This window comes from Drosophila gunungcola, assembly GCF_025200985.1.
Source record: "Drosophila gunungcola strain Sukarami chromosome 3L unlocalized genomic scaffold, Dgunungcola_SK_2 000002F, whole genome shotgun sequence".
Taxonomy (NCBI): domain Eukaryota; kingdom Metazoa; phylum Arthropoda; class Insecta; order Diptera; family Drosophilidae; genus Drosophila; species Drosophila gunungcola.
This window is the reverse complement of record NW_026453178.1, coordinates 5,588,803-5,606,395: the sequence shown is the minus strand read 5'-3', so window position 1 is coordinate 5,606,395 and position 17,593 is coordinate 5,588,803. Positions and strand designations below refer to the sequence as shown.

The 17,593-nt window shown below is 47.3% G+C and overlaps 3 protein-coding genes across 7 annotated transcripts; all 3 read left to right on the top strand.

Moving 5' to 3' along the window:
- Positions 1-759: 759 nt before the first annotated feature.
- Positions 760-5,642, top strand: LOC128257547 (fibroin heavy chain). Its single transcript, XM_052988606.1, is given in 5 exon segments — positions 760-1,105; positions 2,068-2,205; positions 3,433-3,614; positions 4,149-5,143; positions 5,145-5,642. Coding segments are annotated over 5 exon segments (1,794 nt in total). The 5' UTR covers positions 760-977; the 3' UTR covers positions 5,496-5,642.
- A 93-nt stretch (positions 5,643-5,735) lies between these two features.
- On the top strand, positions 5,736-6,703 carry LOC128257551 (uncharacterized). The gene has a single exon (XM_052988610.1). It carries the CDS (start codon positions 5,781-5,783, stop codon positions 6,384-6,386), a length of 606 nt encoding a protein of 201 aa, XP_052844570.1. The 5' UTR covers positions 5,736-5,780; the 3' UTR covers positions 6,387-6,703.
- A 2,591-nt stretch (positions 6,704-9,294) lies between these two features.
- On the top strand, positions 9,295-16,607 carry LOC128257546 (uncharacterized). Of its 5 annotated transcripts, none has more exons than XM_052988603.1 (5): positions 9,295-9,405; positions 9,609-9,728; positions 11,605-11,675; positions 15,274-15,977; positions 16,049-16,607. In XM_052988603.1, exons 2-5 carry the CDS (start codon positions 9,714-9,716, stop codon positions 16,480-16,482), a joined length of 1,224 nt encoding a protein of 407 aa, XP_052844563.1. In that variant the 5' UTR covers positions 9,295-9,405; positions 9,609-9,713; the 3' UTR covers positions 16,483-16,607. The 5 variants fall into 5 exon arrangements, with proteins under 5 accessions (XP_052844563.1, XP_052844565.1, XP_052844561.1 ...); XM_052988604.1 differs by having other exon boundaries at positions 9,296-9,405; positions 15,277-15,977; XM_052988605.1 differs by lacking the exons at positions 15,274-15,977; positions 16,049-16,607 and adding an exon at positions 14,005-15,107.
- The last annotated feature ends 986 nt before the right edge of the window (positions 16,608-17,593 follow it).

Genomic DNA, 17,593 nt, shown 5'->3' with positions numbered 1-17,593 from the left:
ATGCCCAAGATCCTAGGCGGAAATTGTCATAAACTTCTCTGGTCTCCTTGCAGCCGACGGGTAATTGCCTTTAATTGCATACCTGGCCGAAAATTGCAGCTAAGACACTGACCTAGACTGGCTCTGGATCGAATTTGTAATAAGCCCGTCTAACGGAAAATGGAAAATGGAAAATTTAAGCGACAGCGCTGAAGTTCAATGTTCAGTGTTTAGAATTTGAGTTGGATGGGGGGAAGGGGGAGAATTGTCAACAGGAAGCTCTCCAGGTTGCAACTTCGGGGAACAAGAACAACGTGAGCTAATTGACAGACAGCTACACAGGCACGATTTCCCATTTTCCATTTTCCGCTTGCCATTTTCCCAGCTCCTAGCTGCTGGCTTTCCCCTCAATCTGGCGAACAAGGAGCCCCACAAAATAAACAACCCAGAAGCCTGGAGTGCAGCTGCAACAACACTTGCGTGTCCATCATTAGAACAAATTCTCTCACCTGAACATCCAGCGAACCACCTTTCCCCCTCAGCCCCTTAGCCCCTCCTCTTCCGCTTTTCTTGTAACGCAATTTGCACACAAATGCTGCTGTTTCATCTTCGTGGCTTGGCTGGCTGTTCGCTGTTTTTGGTTTTGGATTCGGTTTTGGTGGGTGGTCAGGTGAGACAAGTGGCGGCAAGTGGCGGCAGCACCACCACCGCCGTTCAACGCCGCACGAACCGCTCACTGAGCTCACCGCCTGAGAATCGTATTTAAATACGAAGGTCTAACGCTGGATCGCATCAGTCGTCGTCGTCGCGTTGTTCTAGCCACTAGTTTCTCCTCCTCCTCCTGGAAAAAGCACAAGTCTAAGACGGGATCTCATCGTAGTTCGGTTTGGGGCTCGATCGGTTCGGTTGGGGCCATATAATTTTATTTAGTGACTGTGCCCCTGGGACAGGATGCTCGTTTGATCTCTGGACTGGATTAAGGCAAATGCGATTTGAACATGCTGCATCTGCATCGGCACCTGCATCTCCTCCCGTTTCTCTGCGCTATTTTGGGATACTGTGCGGATCCGGCCAGAGCGGAGATCGAATACAATACCATCAACGAGGATGGATCTTTTCAGTTTCGGTACAAAGCTGTGTGACAAAGAAATTGTGAAGTTTTTAAAAAGACTATTAGAAGGACTGAAGAAAAAAGTGGTTTTAAAAATCAATTTCATTCGCTTAACCCTGTGACTCATTACATATTTCATTCACCTATTACTAAATATTAACTTTATTATACAATTTCTGACTAGTGCCATTAAATTAAATGATTTTCTCTTAAAATGCATAAAAATCTTGATAAATATACTTTTTGCAAAGTTAAAATTTTTGAAATGTTTTTAATTTTCTAAAATTTGAACATTCAACTATGTTTCCTTGTTTGTTTCTGAAAGGACATTTGATTATGTATCCTTGTTATGAAAATATCTTGACTGAATAGAGACTTGATTGTATTTCTTAAAATTTGATTTTATCCTTTTAACTAATTTTTTTATTGACAGAAAAGGATTTGTTACTCAAGTTTGAAAGAAAACTCCTCCTTAATATTAAATCATCTTATCAAACATTAATTACTTATAAAATTACAAAATTCCGCATACAAATTTTAAGAATTAATTAATTATAAATTATTATTAAGTCAAGTTTTTCCTACGATTTCATCAAGAATGAAATCCTGAGGGCAAACAAGTTCGTTACCAATTCACATGAACCCTAATTGTTAAACCAAATACCAAAACCATTGAAAGGGAACAGCTCAATTACTGTATTTAACAGCCATGGGTCATAAATCTAACAAATCATCTAATCGGTCAATGATGTTTGCTACCTCCATTCACATCACACTCCAGCAAATTTGAGATTTTTAGCACCTCTTTAACGCCTTTACGTTTTGCAACCACAACACTAACACGCTTCCGACCATCTTTCCCTCTCCATTTCGCACGCATGGGGCAACGCAATTACTTGTGTTTCGATGGAAATACTGTTTTGTGGCACTTCTTGTGGCAAACCGAACCGAACCGAACCGAACCGATCGGCCAAAAGACATGCAAATGATGACATTGGCGGCTACTATCACAGCGCCTCGGGCACTCCGGACAACACGGTGCGAGGTCGCTACGGTTCGCGGAGTCCGGCGAGCGGACAGATCGAGGAGACGGTCTACACAGCCGGACCACGTGGGTGAGTAAACGAAGACGCCCAATCCGGGTGCTTTTAATGCGGCACTGGTGGTGCACTCAGAGAATTAGATCCATTAGATTGTTAAATTTTTTAAATATGTTCATTTGTAAAAAATTAAGAGAAAGGTATTATGTTCGGATATGAGTCCAAATAGAAGAATATAAAATGTTTTTTAAATGAAAACTTTTTACAAAACCAATTCAATTTTTTTGAAGTTTGGGTAATGATTAATGTTTATTTTTCATTTTTGAGTCGTAATTAAAAAACAGCAAAAAATAAAAGAAAAGCCACAGAACAAAGCTCCTTTGGTGGTCCTAAAAGTTTTTCAACTTATAAGGTTATTTAGATTTAGTTTCGAATATTTTTTTTCTTAATTAAGGGCTTTTCGCAAAAATGTTGAAAATGTCTAGCTCTAGACAATGTAAATAAATAAATTCAAATTAAATAAAACAATAACCAGAAAAGGGGCCCCTAAAAATGTTCTATACGCTGCTAAAAGTATTATCAGAAATTTTTTTTATAATTAACAGAAAGATTTATAATTTTTAAGGACAATGGAAGTTGGAAAAGACTTGAATGAGCAAGGTTCCAAAAATGTTTAAACAATTATTATTTACGTTAATTAACTTTTTCCAAGTAAGAAATCATATTTATTCAGTGTGCAACATACAGCCATTTTTCGAGTGTATTGTCAGTGCAGGAAGTGGCAGCACAAAGTGAGTTATCTCCCCTCGATGCCAGAGTTGAGCTCATATATCAGTGGTTGGCGGCAGGCGGCGGCCACTGAAGCGGATCCCAAGCCAACGGGCGGTTCGGAGTTGGAGCCGTTCTAACACATTGGACTGTTTTTTCTGGCGTTGCCTAAACGTTTTTCCATTACCGCTTCGACTACTGTTGTTTTTTGCAATTGGGTAATCCGGTAAATTGGTGGAAACAAAAAGCTGTTAACAAATTGACTGGCCTGAGAGTTTCGAGCAAAAACTATAGCCACTCGCTCGGCTCGTACCGATTGCAGATGCTCAGCGATAGCGATGATTCTGAATGGGATTCAGATTCGTTCCCCGAGATGTGGGGTAATCAAAGTAACGACGTGCCGGGTTCAGAGATCGGATCAATATAGTCGGAATTGCAGTGCAAATCCGCTTCCGCTGGGAGCTGGTTTACCCAATCCCCTCCACTCATTGTGTTCGGCAGCTAATTAATCTCTCCCATTCTTTTCACATACAGGTTTCGCGTGAACGGACCGAAGATCCATCGGAAAATGGACCTGGCCCAGTATCCGGTACTGCCGCGTGGAAGTCCCGACGATCCGCTGGCCGATCCCTTCGACGATCCCTCTTACAGCTTTAGTTTTCGCACTCCAGATCAGTCGCGCAGCGAGGAAAATGATTCGGGCAACAGGATAAGGGGTAAGCCTCTAATAATTCATAGCATTTATTATTTCATAGAGAAAACAGCAATAGCTTTAGGTGCAAAAACCGGGGAAAATCATTTCAAAAAGTAAAAATAATTATAATTGTTAGATTACTAAAATGTTTTGGTTTACTTCTTAGAATGTGATAGCGTATTTTTGCTCCGAATTGGAATTTCGGAACTCTGTTTTCTCTGTAAGTGTTTCAGGAAATATTAATGCCATAAAAAAAAATCTAGTAAAATTAAATAATAAAAAATTAGTCGCTTTATTTTGACTATTAGGGAATTGATTTTAAAAACTCAAAATCTAATATAGTTTATTAAATTTAAAAACTCAACTTAAATATTTAAAACCTAATATTTTTCACATTAAATAAAATATTTATATATAAATCATTCAATTTATTAGGCATTGTGTTTAATATTTAATTTAATTTTAATAAATATAAAATTTTGAATTGAATAGCCAGGTATTTGGTTTTACTATTAAGTTTTACTAAATTAGTTAACTTATTCCCTACCATTTTCAGGACTTTACTCATATCTGGACGATGTGGGCGAGCGGCACAGTGTTCGCTATGCGGCCGGAGCCGGAACTGGTTTCGAGATCTCCAATGCTGTGCCGGATAGTCCGTCCACGGTGGCCTACTCCAGTCCGCTGTACAAGTCCCATCCCAAAACGCGTGGCAAGATGTCCGTTCAACGGGGACCTGCTGGGAGCTACAAGCTGATTGCCTCTGGTCCGGATCACCGACGGGCCGAGAGTCGAGCTCCGGATGGCCTGGTGCGGGGCACGTATTCCTTCCTAGACGACAAGGGCGTGCAGCGGACAGTGGAGTACATAGCAGGAGCGGGAATTGGCTATCGGGTGGTGCAGAACCGCATTGGTCCTGGCACCCACATAAATCCCTCCGTGGCCGATTTCCGCCTGGCAGATCCCGATTTTCGACTGGCCAATGACTTTGGCAGGGGTGCTGGCGGGCGCTTGGGTCCCAAAGGCGGTGCGGTGGGGGGAGCAGGTGGCTCGGGTACTGCGGGAGGATCAGCAGCAGGATCGGGTGGTGGTGCTGGCAGGGGGCGCACTCCAGGCAGACCAGGTGGCAAAGATTACCTAAAGCCAGCAGACGGCGGAAGAGCTAGGGATCAGGGTGCGGGAGATGGGGGAACAGCTGATGAGGATCTCGGACCCGATGGGGACAATCAAGAGGATGACGTCGGACTGAGCAGCAGCTCCTCAGGCTCCACCAACTTTCAGGACAAAGAGGATCGCAGGGGCTTCGCAGCGGGAAGTTCCCAACGTGGCAGTACGAGATACGATGGCGGAGGCAGTAGCTCACAGAGAGGTGGCGGTGGTTCCAGTGGTACTGGCGGTGCTGGTTCCAAGGCTGCTGCTGGTAGTGGTGGTGGTTCTGGCGGAGGAGGTGCCTACGCCGGAAGGGGAGTGGGCAGGGGCAAGCCATCCGGCCGGGGAAGCGTTCGCCGCGGAGGTGGTAGTGTCGCGGCCTCCGGCGAAGGCGACTCCGGCCATGGGCTACCTGCCGCCCACAGGTGGATCGGGCACTAGTGCCATCAGCGGACCCGGCGACAACTACCACCTCAACGACGACGATGTGGGCAGTTCCCTGCCGCCACTGGTCACCGCCAACCACCGCATCCTGGAGATCGATCGGGATCGGGAGTGGGTGCAGCGCCATCGCGACTCCACCGTCATCAAGAACGTGGGCAAATGGTATGTGGGCCTGCCACCCGGCCAAAGTGTGCGTGCCCATGTCCAGAACATCGACATTGTGCCGCTGGGCGGGCGCATTGGACTCTCGCCCTCGGAGGCACTGCGTCAGGACGAGATCGCCGAGCTGAATGCCTCGCGGGAGCACTAGCACCGAGTACTCCCCTCCTCCGATCGGATCTGTAGTTCGTAGTGCCTAGCTCTAAGTGATCATTGTTAAGTAACCGAAACTGGGTTGACTCCACATGGAAACTGTAACAGTATTTAAAGCGGAATACACTTTACGTCTGTATCTGTATCTGTATCCAGAGTTATCTGATATCCGTGGTGGCTGCCGTAAGCAGGTTGGTCTTTGCATTGCGGTTTCTTTGGGTCTTTATATAAGCCCAAGTCACTGCCTGCTTAGAGTTTAGTTGGTTTCGAGACTTAAAACGAGATGCTGCTGGCTTGGATTGGTCTGCTGGGTGTTTCCTGTGCTCAGGCAGCCCAGGTCTATATGCACTTCAATGGACTTGGTTACTCCTACAATACGGATGGCGATAGACTGGATAGGAGTGTCGTTCCTCCTACTTATGGGGGCTCATCCCTGGAATCCTTTCAACCCTTGCAGTTTGTGCATCAGGCTCTTAGGACCCGGCATAACCCACTGCCTAGGATCTTCCACAGTGCACAGGACAACCTGGCCACCTCTTCGCTGAGCAGGGGCTACATAACAGCACCGCCTGCCCAACAGAGCCACCAGAACTTCGATTTCAGCACCGACCAGATGGCCCATGCCCAGCACACCGACGAGTCGGGAAATGTTTTGGGCAGATACTCCTACTACGATGAGGCTGGCTACCACGAGCTGAGCTACAAGGCGGGCGCCGGCATCGGGTTCGTGGTCATGGGTGGTAATTTGGCCAAGGCCACCGCCACCTCAACCGCCGCTGAGCAGCACTCGGAATCGGAAACGGAACTCGATGTCGGAAATCGAAACGGAATCCAAACAAATGCCTTGGCGAGCCTGCAAGAGTTGCATAAATATCGTGGCTACACGTAAATAAACAAATTAGCTGAACCACTGCTCGTCCTACTTGGGTGTTTTTTTGTTATTTAATGGCAGTATTTGGAGATCTGACAGTGTCAACTGTCAAGTTTGACATCTACGTGATCGGGGAGTTCAACTGCAGGGGACTTACCTCCAAGAATGAATGACAATGAATACGTTGACTTCTGGTTTTGCTTGGCTATTCCACTGGCACACTTTAATTAGATATTTAGGAACGCTCTATTAAAAAAAAAATCAGCAAATATCCGTAATTTTTATATATATACAAGTTTTTTCTTTTTGAATAAATCGCTAATATATTGGCTCTATTTATTGGCTTTAATTTTCAAAAATAATTGTATAATTTTATGTTTTGAATTAGCCGACAAAAAAGCCTTTGGTCTTCAGCAAAACAGTTTGAAATATGTAGGAAAATAGGTTCTCAATTGATTGAATCTAGATCTTAATTGTTAATGACTTCGCGATTGTATTAAACGGGAGACTATCGTACAAGCCGTTTAAAGATTGACCCTTACAAAATATAAATAAAAAAATATGTATATATTATGCAGACTTTAAGGACTATGATGAATGTATTTCTTTCAAATTTCTTTTAATTTTTGCTTTTTAGTGTCATCAATTGATCAATTGATATATCTATTAAAGTTGCCATATTAAAATGATTAAAATACAACTTTTCCTATAGACATATACTAGTACACACTTTTTTTACCAAAACATTTTTGCATAAAATAGAAGAAGGTAATCATTGGCATCGTAAATGAGTGTAAAACCTTTAATTGTTTGTGGCGCGTGCTTTGGCCCGAGACAATTCGTACAACTTATGCATTTTATAAGGCCTAATTGATTTTCCGCTCATAAAAATGGTTATTCGGTCGACAAAATCATTTTACAAATGGTTTGTGCATCCCAAAGCCGAATTGAGTCACCTCTTGCTTTTATTTATTTTTGTTTGGGTAATTTCTGATCGGAAAGGGACCAAAATAATAAAACATTTGAAATGTTCGACGCGTGCGCGCACTTGCCAAATAATTTGAATCGAACGGAAAGCCTTGGCGTCCACATCGTGGCCTAAATAAAAAATATATATATTTCGGGCCCGTGATCGAAACAAAGAAAAGCCCAAATGCGATAATATAATAATATGCATATTTGCTAAAAAAAAACAAAAAAATTATTACAGCGTCGTGTTTAAGCGAAAGTTTCACTGCCACAATTAAAATTGATGTCAAGAGATCTAAGCGGTTAGTTTCCCTGAAACAAGTTCCTACGTAAACCCCAAAAACTTTCTTCGCTCAATGCACTAAAAGAATGTACAGAAAAGCACTAAAAAGCTTGCCGCTGACATAGATTCTATTTGGCCGGGCCTAGGGCTTCCAGTGGCCACGTTCTCAGCGTTCTCGGTATCAATGGCCCAGCTGGGAAACCGTCGAGGTGCATAATTGGGTTAGCATAACAGCAGAACGGCTGCCTGCATTAAAGCCACCAATTACTGGGGCTCTGGCTCTCCCAGGTGCCAGTTAGCCGTTCTTCTTCCCCCAACCTTCCTATAAACAACGGTTTGGCTGGGACTCCGCCTCACTCCTCACTCCTCACTCCTCACTCCTCATCCTCGTCGAAGGTCAGACTTAATTGGCCCAGGCCTAGGCAACGACATCCCCACTCGCAGTCCCGTTTGCCAGCATTTATAAATAGGCCCCAAGGTCTCTGGGTCTTCAACTCCTCGGCTCCTCAACTCCTCTGCTTGGCTTGCTGGCCGGGTTCGATTTATCGCCTTTTGATTGCTGCATTCCAATTGTGGTTCAAGTGGTGCGTTCGGGGTTTACAACGTGTTGCTGCTAATTTCGTATGCTCCCGCCGGCGCTGCTCAGTCGAAACCATAAATCTTGTGGCAATTTTATTGATGCCTGCGTGTGCCACAGAGGTCGACCCCAGTTCGATCCTGGTTAATCAAGAAATATGCATTATTGTTGTGCATTACAGTGCCTTAAAAAATCAGTAGCTGGCTAGTTGGGGCATAAAAACCAATAAAGGAATTAATGGCAGCCAGTAAATTGATTGCTCTGGGCCAATAAAGACTTTCTTTGGCGCAGAAAACAAATGACTTAGAGCACGAACTGGGAAAGGAAATCGATTCCCGCCTGATTCCAGACATTTGTGATTTATGATTACGCCTCTGAAATGGCCCCCGGGCTAAGCCTTAATCCTGACATCTGTTGATACCCGAGAAGTGTGTGAACTCTTCACGCCGAATTGGCTGTCAAATCAGAAAAAGAACACGATTCTTGAGCAGCCGCTTTCTAACGAGTCGCTGGCAAACATTTTAATTGAATTGCCCAACAGCCAAGCGATTCATTCATCAGCTCAGTTCGAGCCTGTCTTAAGTCGCTTACCATTTTGGCTTATGTCATGTTGGGGCCCGTTCCGAGCTGATTACCTCTTCACTTCCCACACGCACTTCGCTTCTATTCCACTCCACTTGTAATGGCTCGGCACTTCGCCCCTGTCCAGTCACGCTCAATCAAGCCAATAAACGGCCAATTAATCAAAGTCAGCGTTCTAGCTAGGTGCTCTAAGTGCGAAACAGTAGCCTGAAGAGGCCCCCTCTTTTGCTGACACATGACAAATTTCTGGCGAAATGTGTGCGAGTTAGGCAAACTATCTGTGAAATCCTAGAGTTGGAAGCCTGAATATCAATTGAAGTTCGGCCTGAAGCTGGTACCCAGTTAACCCACAGATCCACGCCCCCAGATAAAAGCCAGGCCAAGGCGCTCCACGACTACGTGCCCAACTTCTCGGGCTGGGCTTCTCTTCGGCTCTCTCTTTGGGCCACAAGGCCCAATTCTCTTACACCTGATCGGGCCCTGTTTTCTTGGCCATTTCTTTCGCTTCGTCGTTTGCATCGCTAATGGAAATGTTATAAACAGACGCGCTGGGCCCGGCCAGCACTCAGTTCATCTTCAGTCGTCGCCTGGCTCGCTGGCTCTTGACTCTTCGTTATTGGTTCTTGGTAGGAGTTCCAGTCCCTATTTATATTGTGCGTGACAAAAAAAAATAAAATAAAAATAAAAATAAAAAAGAGAAAAGTAAAGAACTCAGACCTGAAACAATCGTAAATTGAAAGCTCAACAGGATTGGCTTTTAGTGCAAGCGTGTGTGTTATTTTGCCGCGTAACAGCCCAGAGTGACACTCATCCCGTTTCTCGTTCGCAGTTCAAGGATATATGGTCAAGGCGAGGATTGGTCAGCCAACGCATCGACAGCAATTTAGCAAAACAATAAGGAATCAGAAACTGTTCACCATAATTCGGCATTAAAATGCGCTTCTTTGTTGTAAGTAAAACCAAGCCAAAAATTGGAATTAATTCTTAAGACCTGACCACTTCTTTGTTACAACGAAACGAAACTAGTTTATACCTGACCGCAATTAATCATTAATTGCTCTGTGCCGCCGTTGAACTCATTAACTCGTCAACTGGCCCAAGTTCGTGCCTTGAGTCTCTCGTTTCTTTCACTTCTGAATTGAAATGAACTTTCACTAAGCGACATTTTTGGTTCTTGCCTCGATTCTTGGCTTTTTCTGGCCACGAAAATTAGCCTTAATTATGTTCTGTGCCATATGCAAATATTAATAATGTGGCTAGACTCTTTTTTTGGCGTTTTAATATTCAGAAATCAATTTAAATGCTAAAAGCTTTTATAGGATTATTTTTTTAATAATTGAAAAGGTCAAAAGACCTTTGTTTTAGTTATTGTTTCCTTTGTAAAGAGAGATTAAATCTCTGCTGAAAAGTGAAAAGCCTTCAGAACGTGACAATATTCTAGCCCCTCCCCAGTAAAAAAGTGAGAATGAATCATTTATATCCCCGTCCGCATTATTCCTTGCATTATTCATATTGCCTTTAAGACAAGCACGCCCTTAAAAGTCCAAACTCGTCAGCGCCTTGCTTATAAGGTACAATACCATTCAATTATAACCATAACCAGTACGAACACTTACAATGAAAAGCCCAAAAATCAATTATGACTCGGGGATCATAAAATTAACATGCCACAAACGTAACAAAATCATGCGTGGGCTAACAAATGCCAATAAAAGTCTTCTTTCACTCGGCGCTTCAGCAAACAATCGAAAACATTTGTGTGGGGTGCTTAAAGAACTTCAGGTCTATAAAATAGAAATAGATGGTGCATTGATAGTGGTTCATAAATTAATCAATTTGTGAGAACTTTTAAATGTTGATCCACACATCCCATCAATCTCCGCCCAATTAGCTCCATCCGAATGTCTTCGGAATATCATTTAAAAGCAATCGACACCCGAGCGGATAAGCAGAACAGGAGACAGACCCATTTGTATCTTGTTATATCTTGTTTAAGAACATAAAACGCTGCGCTTAAACTTTGCATTCGAGCCATTAACCCAGTTTATTTTTGGACAAGACACACCCGATACGATACGGGATACGGGATACGGGATAAGGTTGCGTTATGAACGAGCAATGTAGTAAATAAGGCTATAGTCACAAAAGAAAGCAGGCCGAAATACATCTCGGGGGATGCAAGAGATCTTGCAAATCAATGCCAACCAGGTTCGACAGCCTCTTGGCCAGAATCTCTCTCGAGTTACGCTTTGGCCCGAAATCGTAACAGATCGTAACGCCTAGAGGTTCAGGTCAATGACACAACACGAGCCCCGACTTCAGATCGGATCCAGCTTTGGCTTTGGCTGTGGCTCCAACCTGGGTAGCTGAGTATTGGTATGGGTATGGGTATGGGTATCTCAGCTCCTCTCGGCTTAGTGACATTTCGGCGTTGATAGATGGGCGTTCGACTCCACCGGCTAACGGTTGCGTCAATATTGACTTTGCCAAAGATGTGGAGAGCCGGCGAGAGTGAGTCAAATATTTGCCGATCGTGAGCTTCTCGACGGTCGACAATCGACAATCGACAATCATCGTGTTCGAGGGAAAATCCGCTGAGTACTTTTGGTATTCTTGGCGGGCTGGGCTCTCACTTTTCGGCTTAGCTCTGGGGCTTGACGAGAAATTATGCAAATGCGCTGGAGGAGCAGAAAAGAGAAAGACTTTCGCGAGGGATTTGACCGCATTCTTGTGTCTATTACGACATCGGAATACTGAGAGTCGTATCTAAGGCAGTTCAAAGTATCGTAAATCACTAAACCTGTTGTCACCCATTTATCTTCCAGCTATCTGCACTGATTGTGGCCTCTTTGGCTTTCAGCCAGGCCCAACAGCCCAACGGTGGACTGGCCGTCGAGTAAGTAGCCTAGTCACTAGTTACCCAGCCCTAAGACCCCATTAACAGAAATGCCTCAACGCTAATGCTCATGCCAAGTAGAAGTTGATGCGCTCGCCTAGAACTTTGTGACTAAACCCAATAGACTTGTGACTAACCCCCAAACTGAAAAAATCATTGCCCCACAAACCATCCCACACATTCCCCTGCATTAGCAACCAGAAGAGAGAGCGACCACCAAACAAAACACCACTTTCGTTTGCAGAATTCAGAAGCAGCGGCTGGTCAAATTTCCCGAGGAGTTTGAGCCCAGTGCGGCCATGCCTCCGTCCTCGGAAAAGGCGGACGAGGCCAAGCGCATCCTCGAGCAGATAGCCAGGGTCAACGAGGCCTTTGGCTACGTGAAGAAGCAGCCGGAGCAGCCCAAGCTGCCGCCCATCCTCGACTCCAGTCAGTACCTGTTCCCCAAGCCAGCCCACCAGCCCTTTCATGCTCATCAGCACCACTTCTCGGGCAGCCATGGTCAGACCTTGCTGGAACCCTCGATCAGGGCGGTGAAACTCACGAGGAATGTGGCGGGAGGTGGCTACAATCTGCCGCCCAGACTGCGCCAGACAGTTAAAACAGATTCCCAGGAGGAGAAGCAATCCCAGCTGTACTTCCGACCCAACCAAGTGGAGGTGCCCCAGCCCAAGTCCGAGCAAGAGGCTCAACAGCTGCCCGCCCACTTTGTGATACCCGTGCACCTGTACAAACTCAACAAGGACGAGTACCTCAAGGAGCACGCCTCGCAGGAGTACAAGGTCAAGGGCTACAAGATCATTGGCGATGTGGACAGCTTCTATGGCAAAGCCAAGGCGGGCAGAAAGCAGGGCAAGACGACGCCCAAGTACCATCTGTTCTTCCTGCCCCGGGAACTGGCCCTCAACGAGGACGGTACACCAAAGAGGGGTAACGCCACCACCAAGGCTCCTACTCCTGCTCCTGCTCCTGGTCCTGCTCCTAGTCCGGCTCCTGCTCCTGCTCCTGCTCCTACTCCCTTTAAGGACTACCGTTTGGACTCCCGCGAGAAGCCTGTCCATAAGCCACAGAAGATTCAGCACAGTCTGGCACCGGAATTGACTAACCTAAACTCTGTGAATAGGAAAAGGGTTAGCACTACGGCAAAGCCAGTGCGTTTGAGTGGCAAGGAAGCCGATAAGCAGGGCGCCACAAACATCAAGGCCACTTCGGCCCCAGTTTCCCTTAGCTCCACTTTGCCACCATCTGGTGGCCTAATGCCCAATCGGAATCGATTGAATCCCTTCCGCATGCCCGGAATGAACATCGCCGAGATGCAGAACCAAACCTCGGCGGCCATCAAGAATGCCTTCCAGAACATATTCAAGCTGCCATTCCGACCGCCCGTGGCGGCCTCAGCCGGAGATGGTCCTGCGATCGTGGGCAATGTTCCGGTAAAGAATCAGCCCCTGGATTCGGCCGACTACAAATGGGATGATGATAACGAGGGCGCTGGCGATGGCGATGGGATGTCGGATGATGTGGACACCGTGGAGAACACGGCTGCCGAGCTGGACAACAGTGCGTCCTCGGAGAAGCATCTGTTTGCCCATAAGGGCCACCACCTGATGCACACGGTGGCCCAAGTGGCCACCGCCCAGCAGAGCACCCAGAAACAGGCGTTGCGCGAAGGCGGCATCATCATCCAGCGGCTGAAGGTGCGCAGGGGCGGCATCGCAATCGCAGGTCCCGGGGGCGTGGCCACGGCCGGAAGCGGTGGCACCGCAATAGTGGGTCCCGGCGGCTATGCCCTGACCCACCCACGCAGTCTGACCATCGCCGGTCCGGGGGCCAAGGTCATCTCGATTCCGGCGAATGTGGATCTGAAGGATGCCCTGGCACGCACCGATCTGGAGACGAGGAGTTTTCCGCGCGAGGGAAAAATCGTGGCCACGGGACCAACGGTCTACTATGCCCCGCCCACGGGCACCACAACGCCGGAGGCGGAGGAGGAGGAGGAGGAGCAGGATCAGGGGGCGGGACTGGAGGCGGGCCAGTTTGAGTCTGAGGCTTAACCCTAATAGCTATTAACTAGCACTTTTAGTTAGGTTCCATAGTTGCTATTGTCTAGTGTTCTAATAAATCTTTGTATTTCGTAAATGTTTGGGCTTTTGCTTTCATCGTGTAAACTGTACATAGTAGTAATAGAGTACCATTAATACGCATCTATCCCAGCATGCTCCTCACTAACCCCACTCGAAATGTTGCTGTAAATATTATCAGACTAACCGGCGGCTCTCTCCACCATTTTCCCCTATGCTATCCTAAACCAAAACTATCCTAACCAAAGTGCCTACTGGCGCACCACCAACGTGGAGGCCTGGCCACCGGGGCAGCCCGTTGCGGAGGCGTCGAAGTCCGGAAAACTGGTTGCAGCCACCGCTCCGGCCCAGCATCTCACGCCCTACGGAGCCTACCAACCCGTGCTGCTGCATGCTGCTCCCTACTATGCCGCCTACCAACTGCCCCCATTGGCTTACCTAGTGCAACCCACTGTTCCCAATGCCGCCAAAACCAGCGCAGCCGAGGTCACAACCACAACGACTGCCAAACCAGAAGGCTTAGCCGATGACAGCTCCAGCGAGATCGAAAAGCCGGAAAAACTGCAGGCACTACCTGCACCGAAGACTCGAACCACAGGCCAAGTATCTGGTGATCTCAGGAGTGATTCGGGTCTCCGCTCAGCGGTTAGCAAGATAAATCCGGAGTATGTGATCGAAGAGATCGTACCCATTCCCGGCAAGCTGGTGATTTCCACTTCGCGCTCTGCCATGCAGAAGTTCAGGAAGGCGGCCCCACAGAAGCTGAGAAAGCAGTCGACTGGCAGACAACCGCCCAAAGTGGAGGCCACCGGCAGGACCAGCACCAGTTCGGCCAACTTCCCCCAGATCCCCTTTGGCAACTACTTCCTGCCCTACAGACCGGAGCAGGCCCAGGCCGTCCAGGGACGCAAGCAGGCGGCTCTCATCCTGGAACCGCATTCCAAGGCGGTGGTGGGCAATGGTGGCACAGCCATATCCACGCCCATTTCGAAGGCGTATCTGAAGAGGGGCGTGCCCACTAACGTATACTTCAATCCGGAATCGGTGGCCATTGCGGGTGTGGGCGGCAAGGCTCATGCCACTGCGGATCTGGAACTGGATCTGTTTACTTAAAGGACTTTGTAATTGTAGGCTCACTTTCTTTAACCGATTTCTCAGTTGACTTTTGCTGAGTTTTATTTACTTAAAAACCATAGCTTACAAATCGGTTTCTGAAAGTGTGCCCTATAATCTCGTATATCTGAACTGAAGCTCTCGGTTCTCCCATGTTCCTATGTTAAGAGCAAAGAACAGAGGCCTATAAAAATGTGTCATTCCCTTAGACTGTAAATAAAGTAAAACGTAAACTGTACAGCTTCTTGCGCCTTGGGTCATCGCGTAGTGCCGCTAATCCCCTGTAGATATCCCGATGCTTTCCCAACGCTTTCTCCGGGCAACTCCCACCACCTCCCACCGAAACACACCCACACAACCACACACCCACACGCTCCTCTATAACCGAATCTAACCCCCACAAGCAGACACAGATCGAGGGCGGCTCCGCTGGTCTTCGAGGAGCATCCGTACTACGGAGGACTGAGGGGTCAGCTCCTCCAGCTGCGTCCGCAGCGGGACGGCAGCCTGGGCAGCTTCATCCTGCAACGCCAGCAGCCGCAGGTGAGGGCTGTGCCCAGGGATGCCGATGACACCATCACCATCTCGGCAGCCAGCATCTCGGCCATCGCCGATGGCCATGGAGTGGCCAGTGGCGCCACCAGCTCGATCTCGGCCAGCGCCAGTGACTTCAACCGCATCCAGTTGGCCGCCGCTCGACTGGTGGCCATCCAGGAGCTGGCCAAGCGCAAGGGCTCGTTCAGTGAGGAGGACAACAAGGTCTATGCCAGCAGTCTGCTGGAACTGGGTCAGGCTGCCCAGAGTTTGGCCCTGCTCCAGCAAACTGGCCAAATTAAGGACTTCAGTGTACTGCTCCAGCCGGAAATGTTCGGCAATGGCAATGGCAATCCCCAGAAGCAGCCGTCGAACTTTGGCCTGGAGGCCACCAACAATCCGGCAGATCAGAAGATCGACGAACAGAAGCTGGACGAGGTCACCGAGCAGCAGTTCTCGCCGGACGAGCAGTTCCTGCCGCCCAACAACGAGGATCCCTACGAGGATGTCAACGACAGTGTGTCCGTGATGGCTCCCAAGAAGGATGCCGCCGTGGCCGAAGCCAAGCCAGTGGGTGGGTACACCAAGCTAGACTTATTTCACGTTAGAGATTGTCTAACTTAAGTTAAAAAAAAACCCTTTCAGGTCTCTCGATTGCCGGTGAGGGTGGAGTGGCCTCCTCCAAGCCGAATGCCGTGGCCCTTTCCGGCCGCAATGGCTTGGCTGTAGCCTCGCCCAAGGCCACGGCCATAGCGGGAGTTTCGCCCGAGGAGGCAGCCGCCTTCAGCATCTCGCTGCCCACCCGCAACCAACTGGTGATCAAGAGTCCCAATCTGGCGGCGGAGAAGGCCAGCGATGACTACGACTACAACGATGTGCCCCTGACTGTGGCCCGTTTCCCCCTGACCCGGGAAACCCCGCAACCGGTGCGCTTGGCTGGCGGAGATTCCCTGGTGGAGAGGTGGCGCACCGCCATCGCCGAGGATTATGCCGCCAGACAGGCCCAGGTGAAGGTGGCCATGGCGCCCCCAACACCCTTCATTCGCATGGCCCCCAAACGACGTCTCCACTCCGAATAGACATAAGATCCTCACCGCATGGAAAACGGATTGGACTGGATTGCATTGAGATTTATAGTATACGTTGTACAACATGTTGTGTGCCAGCTCCCGAATTGCCAATAAAATGTGACTATTTAAATGAATTTATTTGCGATTTTCCCTAAGTGATAGCCACTTGGACTGGTTTACTTACCATGATATATTGCATTTCAATAGGAAATTAAATAACTTTCTTAGCTTGGCTTTAATAAACAAGTTATTGATGGAAATTACAGTTGTTACAGATTAATGTACATATTATTACTATATCTTAGTGATTAATATTTATATGAGAACCCATTCGTAGTGTCTTTCACATAGAAGTAAAAGAAATAGTCAATTTTTTTACAGATTATGTGTGTGCTGCTTTTGTTCCACAGATAAGATAAGATGTTCTAAAAAAAATTGCATGTTCATTAATTGTACACTAATGGATCGTTAAAATCCTCCAATAAACTAGTATTTAAAAGACACATAACTAATGGCAAAAACCAAGCAGCGTGAGAGGCCAATGAACTGGAAGTTTCTATACCCTGCCATCGGGCGTTTGTATCAAACACAAGATATAAAGACAAGATCGGAGAAGATCGGTGACAGAGAGCTAGGGCGACGCATCTAATTGCTGCGGGAAGTGATTACAGTTTATAACAAAAATAAATTTATTTATGCGATTGCGCACTGCGAAAATCTGAGGCGTACTGAATGCAAGCATGTGCAAATCTTGATTAATCTTTTCCGCCAGGGCAGGCAGCATGAAAATAAATTATCTAAGCGGGCAACGGATGGAGGGTCCAGAAAGGCATAGGCATTCAATTTGCACCTGAACCAGTTGGCTCCATCTGTGTATATCTAGTGCTACTCCATACTCCATACTCCATGCTCCATGCCATATACCATACCTTTTGGCCGTCAATGCGGCTTCAATGCGATGGCCCAAGCCATGCTTGACTTCTATTACACGCGGCAGGTTTAACAAACTTGAGAGTCTCAGAAGTTGGCCGAGACCAAGACCGAGACCAAGACCGAGACCGAGGCCAAAACCGCATCTCCGTTGACCATCTGCCATCTGCAGGCAAGCGAACCTGAAACC

What these genes read in the sequence shown, in the direction of transcription:
- LOC128257551 (XM_052988610.1), top strand. Translation starts at nt 5,781, where the DNA reads ATGCTGCTGGCTTGGATTGGTCTGCTGGGTGTTTCCTGTGCTCAGGCA.
- LOC128257546 (XM_052988601.1), top strand. An exon ending in AACGGTGGACTGGCCGTCGA is followed by an intron (nt 11,676 to 11,919) that starts GTAAGTAGCCTA and finishes TTTCGTTTGCAG; the next exon opens with AATTCAGAAGCAGCGGCTGG.